This window comes from Phocoena sinus, chromosome 1, assembly GCF_008692025.1.
Source record: "Phocoena sinus isolate mPhoSin1 chromosome 1, mPhoSin1.pri, whole genome shotgun sequence".
In the NCBI taxonomy this organism is placed as follows: Eukaryota; Metazoa; Chordata; class Mammalia; order Artiodactyla; family Phocoenidae; genus Phocoena; species Phocoena sinus.
In genome coordinates, this window is record NC_045763.1 from 104,807,949 (window position 1) to 104,819,630 (window position 11,682).

Genomic DNA, 11,682 nt, shown 5'->3' on the forward strand with positions numbered 1-11,682 from the left:
TTAGTCATTGATACCTGGGTGTAAATGAATGTCTTAGTTACTTTACTGAGAGCAGGGTTGGATGGTAAATTAAGAAAGAGGAGGGGGGAGGGGAGGTGGAGGATAAAAAGAAAGAGGAGGCTAAGACATAAGAAAGAAAATCTCAATAATGGGGAAAAGTGGGAACATTGGATACAAAATTTGCCATTTTCTTTTTCAAAATGTTGGCAGGGTTAGTTCTGGTCCTGGAGAAAGGCTTATGTAGAAATTATTATTTTGGGGATTCTAGCTGGCTGGTAGGGGTGTGAGTTGGAGCAAACTTTAGGGTGGCGATAGGAGGACAATTTGGCCACAGGTATTAGCAGGTTTCAATGTGCATAGTGAGACTTGATCCAGTGATTCTACTTCTAGGAGTTCATTCGAAAGAACCAACAGGATGTATTTCCAAGGATGTTAACTATAGCATTGATTGAAATTAAGGTAATAGTTGTGAGCAAATAACTGGAAGCACCTACATGTCCAAGAATCGGGAACTGAGTGAGTAAATTAAGGTTCATCATGAGAGGCAATACTACACAGTTGTAAAGAATCACATCATAAGAGAATGTTTACTTATATGAGAAATGTTCACAAAATTGGTAAGTAGAAAGTAGTTTCTAAAATAATATGTACCGTATGCTACCGTTTATTATATCTAAATACAGAGAAAAAAGACTGGAAGGATACATTGAAGGTGGTTATCTCCAGGTTCAGGATGATATAGATTTAGACATTTTTTCTTTTGTGCTTTTCTGTATTTTCCAAATTCTCCCCACTAACCCCACATTACTTTTGTAAAACAAATAAGGAGAACATATTTTTAAAAAGAAAGCATTGCTCTAGTTCTTCTAGGTTTGACCTAACTCTCTTTGAGAAGGTGGGTGAACAGGCATCTTTCAGTTAGATGCTCCCACAAAGTTGTTAACTTACAACGATTTCCTAGGTCAATGGTTTGTACTTTCTGTAGAACTCCCACGGGAAGAGCCAGGACCCAGTGAGTGTGTGCTAGAAGTTACCCATAACTTGTTTTTCTTCCTTTAAGTTAGCAGACGTGTTCTTCATAACTCCATAGGCTGTTCACAAGGTACCCGAGGTGATGATTGGAGAACAGCCTCAGTTTGGGGGACCCAGGTGAAGAGTACCAGGAGCCCCAGATAAACTGAGCACATCCTTCACAATTCAACACCTTTTGGGGATGCTGATGAAAGCCACCATCCTGTGCCTTGCTTCTTTACAATTTTGCCTTAAGGGTAGGAAACTGGGAAGCTAGCAGGATCCTCTACACGTATTAAACAGATTCTCTTGTAGGTCCCACACTTTCTGCCTCAGAAAATTAGCACTTACATTCAGATAACACACTTATTAGAATAAATGGAATATGTTGGGGTCATTATTAGTGAAAGTATAATTAGTTATTTGCTGGATTTACAAAAGTCAAGCATTTCATAGTATTTTGCCTATGAGAAATGTCAACCTAGAATATGAGAAAACAACCAGATTTATCTTTTTTTCAAAGTTTTGGTCATGTTCAAAAGCTTTCAAGGTTTTAGTCTTCTCCTACAGTTTAAGCACAGAAGTTTTGGGGGATCTCTTTAAGGGGAAAAAAATTCTTCTAGCGTTCCAAAAGAACCAAGATCTTGATAGCTTTGTAATATCAAAACCTTCTTTCTCATACCAATAGTCCTCTCTGCTAACACTTCAGAGTTTTACTTCTAAAGGCTTTCAAAGAAAGGCAGTGGAACCTGGCATTTGGGGTTTTGTCACTGGGACTCCTGGGAAGCTGGGCTCCTGGGCTCTTGATAAAGTGCAGCTACCAAGACCTTGGCCGTAAGGGGAAGTTGCCTTGTAAGATCCACCTTGCACCAGCCTAGCCACCCGACTTCCCCAGCTGCTCCACACACCTAATCATAGTATCAAAAATAAAATAACTTTTTTCTAGACTAGAAAATGGCATAGACTTTGGAGGCAGATAGATCTAGACTCTATTTTTTATTCCCTTTGCTTATGTTGTACTAAACAGTTGTGATAATGGATAAGCAGTGAGATTGACGATCCTTGGGAGAAAAGTGTCAGTAAGGGGCACCATGGGCCCAGCAGAGTCTGACCATTAAGCAGTGGATCCTGACCTCACCATCTCTTCCTGCCATTTGAAAATCATTCTCAGAAATGATTTGAGTGGTGACCTAAATGGGAAGGAAATCCAAAAAAGAGGGGATATATATATATACACACATATATATATATATATATATATATATATACACACATACATAGAGCTGATTCACTTCGCTGTACAGTAGAAACTGACACAACATTGTAAAACAATTATACCCCAATTTAAAAAAAAGGATTTGATTTCATCTGCTGGTTTTGCCATCTTCTAATCATTCTCCCAAACATCCCCATTCACTTTCTCATGTCACTCTATGCCTTGATTTGCTCAGCTGCGAAGTGGGAAGATAAAACCCACCTTGTTCAGCTGTTGAGGAGATTAAATCCAGCTCATGCTTATCTCTGCAGCTACCACTCTGCTTTCCTCTTCCCATCCCCGCCCCGCCCCCCATAGGTCTTGCCCTTTGCCTGGATATTCTCCTCACTTCTCCTTGCTTGGCTAACTCCCACTCAGAAACTACCTGCTCCAGGAAATCTCTGGAATGACGCACCACAAATCACCACCACCACGACTGGGTTAGAAGTTGATCCCAAAGCATTCTGCAACTGGCCTGTGGTGGCACTGAGCATACAGGATTGTAACTGTGTGTTTATCTATCCGTCTCCCCTTCTCGTCTGTACTCTAAATGATGGGGGGCCCTATACCTTGTCCCTGACTGTAATCCTAGGATCTGTGGTGCCAGGTACAAAGTAGATGATCAGTAAAAATTTGTTTAATTAATCAATAAGGTACGCAGAACTTGCAGAAGTGTACTGGCACGCGGGAGGAACCCAACATTGGAGGCCATGATTATGAAGCTGTGGGACTGTGAGGTGATCCCATAAGAAGGCCAACTGCAGAACTGACATAAATTGTTGGCCAAGAGATCCAAAATGTCGGGCTACATCCCTAATACAGACAGACCCTCTGGAAGCTGAACCTGAAGGGAAATGAACAATTGGACATAAAGGACCGTTGCTTTTTAATATCTCTGCCTATTTTAATGGGTGTATGGGTCTTGGTTCTTTTTAAAGGTTCTATTTCTCCAATGGGCAAGGCAGCTTCTCAATGAAAGATGTAGACACGTCAGGTATTGCAAGAGAGCTATGTGTTGCCGTCAGTGTCACTATCATGACCACCTCTTGTACCTTGTCACTTTTGATCCTCAAGGCGGTTCTGGGGGGTCCATTTATTGCCCTTACTTAACAAGAAAAATTAAGCGACTGGTATAGGATCACACGCAGAAAGGAGCCGAAGTCAAAGTCTTTGTTTTCACTCACATCATGAGAAATCAAACAACCTTGTTCTTTCCTTTCCTGGTAATTATATGTTTGCAGCAATGTCCCTGAGAGGCCACGGATTTCTTCTGTGAGCACGCTCACTCTGGGCAGTGCCTTCCACTGCAGGGCACAAAACTGTCAGGGTCCCATTTAATGTCATTTAAATCCCACCACACTACAAGTAACAACTTTAAATAAACTCTGTGCTCTCACAGGCAGGCATCACCCTACCTTTCGATTCTCATCTTCCACTTCCCTGGAATATCAGATAATTCATACCCACACCTAACACCTGCTAGATGACCAGAGGGGCCAGGTGATGTCAAAATGCCTAATGGCTGCACTGAGAGTCCGCCACGCTGATGTCCCCTAGGTAGCATGTGAATGACGGACAACCCTGTTAAAGGCTCTCTGGTGGGAAGAATTCCAGACAGTGGGACAGTGTGGGGGTGGGGGGTGGGGAGGGAGTAGAAGCACGGAGGATTTAGTCCTGGCCAAGCCTCTGTGTCACTGTCTGCCACTTCAACCTACCCTGTCCGACAATTCCAGTCTCTGTCTTAGACATCTGGCTCTGGTCCCTGGAGAACAACATATTCAAAGCTGGCCATGTGCCCATGTTCTTTATACAGCACGTGGGAGGTGCTCCCCGGGGCACCCCAGCCAGGGCGAGCCTCCTGCCTGCCCCTAGATTAGCTTAACTCACCTCCTAGTTGTAAGCAAATTAGATGAACACTTATGAACTGGGATAATAACATCCTGAAAAGATGAACTAGTAATTATAATGAGAGAGCAGTCAAAATAATACCCATGTTTATTTAGTATCTGTCATTTGAGGAATATGAGGTGAACCATTGCTGTCAGTTCATGAATCCTCCCTACATGTTTATGAGGGAGAAAAAAAGCAGAGGTCGGTCAGGAAGAATCACTGCAGCAGGGGAAGGGCTGAAAAATATGATGACTTTGGATATCAAAGCTGGGCAGGCAGTCCGGCAAGGAAAATATCCACCTGCCCCCTCCCTCCTGAGCCTTTGCTCAGCTTTCATGCTCCCCTAGGCTCCTACATTCATGTTCGTTTTTCTATCCATGACTTCTGTTCTTTTGTAATTACTCCAGGCCCGAGTTTTCCAAAGTGTGTCCTGATGTATATCAATAAGTATTATTTTTAAAAGGATTACACTGAGTCAATCACAATGAAATAGATTTCTTTAACTATAGGACTTTTCAAAAGCTCTTAATACGGTAATATGCATAGTGAGTGTCCTAGCGGAGTATGTACTAGGTTGGACCATTTGAAATCCCTCTTTCGGAGGTCAAACACAATTGAACATTGGCAATTTCATGTAGTCCAACCTAATAGTATTCAGCACTTCCAATCTTGCTTGACCACAGAACTCTTCTGGGAAAAACGTTGCTGTATCAGTGTCCTCAGAACTCACTTTGGGAACCACTGTGTAAAAATACTTATATACAGAGACTGTTAGGTGCTTGACTGGGCACGTTGCTTGGACCCCAAGAGGCTCACATGTAACAGGATAATAGATTGAGCAGAATGGGCAGCGGGCAGATGGGGGCATCCCACCAGGCCTTGTGTTTCCAGGAAGGGTTGCCCAATATGGCATTTTCCAACCCAGTAAAAGTGCAGAAATGCACATTACTGTATAGAGTTACAACTGCTGCTATATTAAGGTGTAAGGATTTTTTTTAACTATAAAAGTGCTTTAAAATATTTAATTTTTTAAAAATTAATTTATTTTTTAAAATTTTATTTATTTTTGGCTGTGTTGGGTCTTTGTTGCTGTGCGTGGGCTTTCTCTAATTGCGGTGAGCAGGGTCTACTCTTTGTTGCAGTGTGCAGGCTTCTCATTGTGGTTGCTTCTCTTGCTGTGGAGCACAGGCACTAGGCCCACAGGCTTCAGTAGTTGTGGCATGTGGGCTCAGTAGTTGTGGCGCATGGGCTTAGTTGCTCCGCGGCATGTGGGATCTTCCCGGACCAGGGCTCAAACCCGTGTCCCCTGTATCGGCAGGCTTCCCACCCAGACCTGTCTGGAAACTTAACCCCAGGCTTCAAGGCTTCCGCCAGGGCTCCTTTGGGGTCTGGAAGAAGCTCCCTCTCACACAGCCCTTGCTAGTACGCGACTGGCCCTCCCTCGCCTGGTAAGACTTTATCCTGACCCTGAAGCTTACACCAGCCACTTTTTTTTTTAACATCTTTATTAGAGTATAATTGCTTTACAAGGGTTTGTTAGTTTCTGCTGTATAACAAAGTGAATCAGCTATATGTATACATATATCCCCATATCTCCTCCACCAGCCACTTTTAAAGGGCAATTGTCCCCATACTGTTATAGTCTGTTCCTGGACCCTGAGGCCTTTTAGCAAAGGGCACAGTCAATCATCGAATATGCGAAATGAGTGAAAGGCCACTTCCTCATACCAGAGGCGGGTTCCCTGGAGGTGGAGCCTGGTGGTTTTGAGCTGCATGGGGCAGCAGAGGAGGGCGGCTACCACCCGACCAGGCGTAGAGTGGCAGAGGACAACTCCAGGAGATGGGACCAGTGTCATGGGGTAGGGGTGAGGGCGGGATTCAGGAGAGTGTAGCGTCTTGGAGACCATAGAAGAAAGTGTTTCAAGGAGGCGGTCGTGGGACATTTTGTGTTGAATGCTGTTGTGAAGACAAGATCAGATCAGAGAAGCTGACATTAGATTTGGCAACATGGAGGTCGCTAGAAACATTGACAGTAGTGATAGATACCTTGGTGCAGTGAGGACAAAACCCCACTGGAGTAAATTAAGGAGAGAATAATAATAGAATTTGCAGTTTAGAGTAAGTGTCTGCTAAACGCTTTACATGCATTCATTCACATATTTCTCACAATCTTACGGTGCAGATTCTAATATCACGCCCATTTTACAGATGAGGAAGCCAGGCCCAGAGACGATAAATAACTTGCCCAAGGCCACACGGCTGGAAAGTGGCGGAGCCTGGGTTGCGACCCGCTGCCAGGTCCAGTCTGCCCCGAGCTTGAGCCACCCCTCAAGCTCCCTCTACAACACCAGCAAGTCATAGTTCACTAACTCTGGGCAGCTTTCAACAAGTTTGCTAAGAAGGGAAAAAGAGAGGGGGCAGGAGAGGTTGTGGAGCTGAGAGAGGGCTTTTCTTTTAAGCTAGAAAACACTGACATTCAGGTGGCATGCTGACAGGGATACTGGAGGAGGGGAGAGGAGACGGATCCAGGGCGCAGAGGGCTTGCCCCTCTCTCGGAGCTGGGCTCGTCCTCTGGTACCAGGATGGACGCAGAGAAGAAGGGTACAGATGAGTGTGGCAGGCGGCCGTGGAAGGGAAAAGTTGAGGGAGCCAGAATCTGCCGGGCTCCTATTTTCTCAGTGAAGGATACAGAGAGTTAAGAGGCTTGCAGGAGGCCTGGAGAGAGGAGAGGTGTGAAATGGCCTTTTTGGGGTGAGGAGGGAGGAGAACGCAGTGAAAAGCCAAGACAGGGAGCAAAAAGAGACAATTCAATACCCTGACACTTTAAGGATGCTCTGTTTCTCAAATCTTTCATGCTTTTTATTCTATGAAATTTTTCATTCTAAATCTGCAGGGAAAGAAAGAGGGGAAACTGTCTTCCCTTTCTCTCATTACTGCTATGCTGGAGCGGTAGGAATACATTTGGAAGAGATGTGATAGTAAATCTGAAACATCCCAGGCAGAGGGTTTGGGATTGTGGAAAGCTTCATGGTTTTCTCCTTGGCTTTCGTCAAGGCCCATCTGCCCCTCTTTAGAACACTTCTTAAGGAGAAATGTGGAATGATAAATGATCACGGGTGAAATTTATCTCTATCAGGAGTCAATCCTCGTGCTCTCCCTGAGGAATCACAGAGCCCAGAGAGAAGGCTAAAACAGCATCACCTGAAGGGCTTGTTAAAACACAGATTGCTTAAATTCCATATATATGTGTTAGCATGCGGTATTTGTCTTTCTCTTTCTGACTTACTTCACTCTGTATGACAGACTCTAGGTCTATCCACCTCATTACAAATAGCTCAATTTCACTACCAAACGTAAGGTAGATAGCTAGTGGGAAGCAGCCACATAGCACAGGGAGATCAGCTCGACCGCCTGGAGGGGTGGGATAGGGAGGGTGGGAGGGAGGGAGATGCAAGAGGGAAGAGATATGGGGACATATGTATATGTATAACTGATTCACTTTGTTATAAAGCAGAAACTAACACACCATTGTAAAGCAATTATACTCCAATAAAGATGTAAAAAAAAAAAACCAAAAAACACAGATTGCTGGGCCCTGCCCCGAGTTTGGGATTCGGTAGGTCTGGAGGGGGGAGTGCAAATCTGCATTTCTCGGAGGCCCAGACAGTGGAGCGAGTGTTACTACCCCAGGCAGCGAGCACTTTCCCGAATCTCGTAGAACAAGGACTAGAGAAGAAGGTATCTCCACTGAAATCCCAGAAGAATTCAGACACAGAGGTCCCTTAAGCCCAGCTGCTACTTTTGGACTGGTTATTCCTCACGTTCCCTTTGAGTCACTTTGTTATTTTGTAAAAACAATGGGAGGGCATGACTGAATAAGTATCTAACTCATACATTGGTAACTACGTGCAAGGTGCTGCTCTGAGCTCTTTACATGTATTAACTCATTTAGTCTTCACAACAAATGAGAGGCTGGTACAATTATTAACTCCAATTTCCTGAGGAAATGAAAACACAGAGAGGTTAAGCAACTTACTTGGGGTCACCCAGCTAGGAGAGCAGGAATATGAGACTAACCCCCGCACCGACATTATTTCCACTTCTTTTTATGTCAAAGGTAAATATGGATGAAGCTTTGGTCTCTCAGATTTAGGGATCTTTGATGTTTCGGTAAATCGTGGTCAGCTGGGGTCCAGTACGGTTTTTAGCTAGGGTCACTGGGCAATATGGAATCGTTGAAAGAGCATTATTCTACCCATTTTTAACTGCATGACCCTTTGGCAAGTTGCGCAATTTCTTTTTATTATCTCATAGATAAAATGAGGGGGTGTACTGACTTTCCGAATTTTTAAGCTTTGAAAGGATGTAACTTCCACTGAGTTTCAATCACTTCTTACTCCTGTACTCACTCATCTAGAGCAGCTGCCTGAAACAACACAGACCCAGGGTTGATAAGCCAAAGGCTCCGGCTTGTTCTGGGGACAGCGCCCTCCTCGGCCGGCTGAGAACTCTTCTGCTCTGGCTGTCTGGTCCCTGAGGAGTTTTGCCAGTGTTGAGCTGGGTTCTGCTTTAAGTGGAAGGAGATGAGGCAGAGCTGATTAGAAAGATAATTTTCTAATAAAAGTCAGTATAGAGGTCTAGGTAAGAGCTTGTTGGTCTCTGCTGACCCGGGGCACACTGAGCGGGTCATCTTGCCTCAACATTTGCATCTATGAAATGGAGATAATTAGGAGTGTGGTGTCGTTTAGCTAATTAACCATTACCCAGTGCTTGGTCATAGCTCCATAGCTCCATCGGTCCCCTGAAGGCTATGGCTCTTGACAACAGCAGTACCTCATTGGAAGATTTATATGCTGAGCTTGTACACTCAAGGACCTCCCAGACTCACCTCACCCACCTTAATGCTTGATACTGGCAGAGCCATACATTTATTCTAAACCCTAGTCATCCTCAGGTTTACAGAAGAATGGTCTCAGACTCATAGACAACAAAAGGTGGGGTGGACTTTTTTTTTTCCAAATAAGAAGCTGTAAAACTCTGAATATTCTCCAGAGTGTTGTTAGAGTGACCTGTCATTAAGAGACCCCGGTAGCAATTTATCCAAAGTATACTAGAACGCGTAGTTCACAGCCATGTATCTGGAACTGTAGAGAGATTTGCAGATGAAGACTCTAGCAATTACTCTTAGGATGTGCCAGGCACATAATTATCACATGCCATTCAAACAACTCTAGGAGTTAAGTTCTATTATCAGCCCATTTCATAGGTAGGTAAATTGAGGCCCACGCAGTTCAAGGTAGCACAAGGATTTGAACCCAGGCAGTGTGATTCCAGAGCCAAGATGGGTAGCCACGGAGCTACACTGCCTCCCTATGACAAGGAACAAGACAAAGGCCAGGCCCTCGACGAGCCAACCCCACTGAGGCAAACAGGCGAGCACAAGAACAGGTATTCATCAACATGGCTGACCACGAACATAAAAGGAGCAATTAACTGCAACTAGAAAGATCCAGCAAGACCTCAAAGTGGAAGTGGCATTCGAGCTGAATGCCGAGTAACATTGCAGCAGGTGGAGATGGGGCTAGAGCAACTTGCTCAGGAGGTAACCTGCCCCTGGTGTGGGCAGGAACACAGGTGCCTCCTGTTTAGTCTTTCTTCCAATGTGCAACTTATCTCATTTTCCAACTCTCTGTTCTGCTCGTGAGGATGGGCACTCAAGGCCCCAAAGCCTCAGGTTTTATAGGCTCAGAGGGTCTGAAAGTTGGACCCATCTTTTCATGCCTCAATGGGGTTTCAAGTGTCAGCATGGTCTGTGCTGAGATCCTCCCCAGGCCAGGCCTTTGGAGAGATTTTCTCACTAGGCAAACTTTTGTTATGTTGCCAAGCACCACTTTGGCCATCAAAGTCTGGTATGTATGAGCCAGCCACCAGCTCGAAATCTTGGGGGCAACGGGAAACCAAGATTTTGGAACAAAGTTCCCTGTGCCTCCCTTGTTCTAGCCTCCCTCATTCTCTGTTTCATCCACCTTCCTCTGGGAGACTTCTGCTCCTTTTCTATGCAGTGGCTTCCTTCCTTTGACATGTCTTCATTAATCCCATTGTGGCTGGTGATTTCCCCCGGTCTTAAGTGCTCCGAAGAGCTCTCTTCAGATACAAGAGCCAGAATGAGACAGATGAAGAATCCAGGGAGAAGGAAGGAAGGAAGGGAGGGAGGAAGGGAGGGGGGAAGGGAGAAATGGAAGGAGGGAGGAAGGAAAAAGGGAAGGAAAGAAAGAAGAAAGGAAGGAAGAAGGAAAAAGGGAAGGAAAGAAGAAAGGAAAGAAAGAAGGAACAAATGAAAGAAGGAAGGAAAGAAGGAGGGAAGGAAGAAGAGAAAGAAGGGATGGGGAGGCCAGGGAGAAAGGAGAGCAGAGTAACTATGTTAAATCCATGCCACTGGGTCTCACCTCTGCTTTAGCTGTGTCTCTGCTTTCTGGAAGGAGAGCTACAAGATGCTACAGCTATCTGGTATTCTCTGTTGCCAGTGCATGGTCAACACACCCATGAACCTGGACTCAGGATCCTTGCCTCTTCCTGGCCTCATCTGGGTTCAGGAGCTACTTGGCATCATATCTTCCTCACTTTCTGGGCAAAGCCACATGAGTTCTGCTTAAATGCTGCATAGGCCATATTATTGTCCGGATTGGATCTCCCGACCAGCACCAGGCCTGATACTCCTACCAGTCCAGGGTGCTCCATGAAACTTCTCTGTTGACATCCATGAGACCCTTATATCCTGGTTTTATCCTACCTCTCCCACCACTTGCTCCCAGTTTTCTTTGACTCACCTTCCTTTGCCCACCCTTAAACATTGGTGTGCGTCAGCTTCCCATCCCTGGTCTCTTGCTCCTCTCCTGCTATGTGCTCTCCTTACAAGACATCCCAGCTGACTATTCCCTGCCTCCTGCTTCTGACTCTCAAACTGACATCTCCAGCCCTGACCTCTCCCAGTTTCTCTCAGTGGATGCTGTCCACTGAGCATCTCCGCCTGGAGGCCCCAGGAGAACCTCAAATTCTACACATGCCGAAGTTAACTCTCATCTCTTCTCCCTCTTTCCCAACTCACTGTATCTAATCCAGGAACATGGGGTTCATTCCAGGCTCCACCCTTTGCCTCATCCATTCCTATTCTGTACCACCCTACCTGCCCCTCCATTCATTTATCAAATATCACCAATTTTTTTTTACATCTTTATTGGAGTATAATTGCTTTACAATGGTGTGTTAGTTTCTGCTTTATAGCAAAGTGAATCAGTTATACATATACATATGTTCCCATATCTCTTCCCTCTTGCATCTCCCTCCCTCCCACCCTCCCTATCCCAACCCTCCAGGCGGTCACAAAGCACCGAGCTGATCTCCCTGTGCTCTACGGCTGCTTCCCACTAGCTATCTACCTTATCACCAATTTTAAGTCCTAAACATTTCTTGAATAGTTTTCCCCTCTCTGGACCCCTGCTATGATTCTCAACTTCAGGTCCTCAGCG

The 11,682-nt window shown here is 45.1% G+C and overlaps 1 protein-coding gene across 1 annotated transcript in view; it reads right to left on the bottom strand.

The window, feature by feature from the left end:
- Positions 1 to 6,099, bottom strand: part of VTCN1 (V-set domain containing T cell activation inhibitor 1) — a 49,790-nt gene extending 43,691 nt beyond the window's left edge. Inside the window, 1 exon segment of the mRNA XM_032647793.1 lies at positions 5,885 to 6,099. Within this exon segment, the coding sequence (XP_032503684.1) occupies positions 5,885 to 6,099 (215 nt within the window).
- Between the last annotated feature and the right edge of the window lie 5,583 nt (positions 6,100 to 11,682).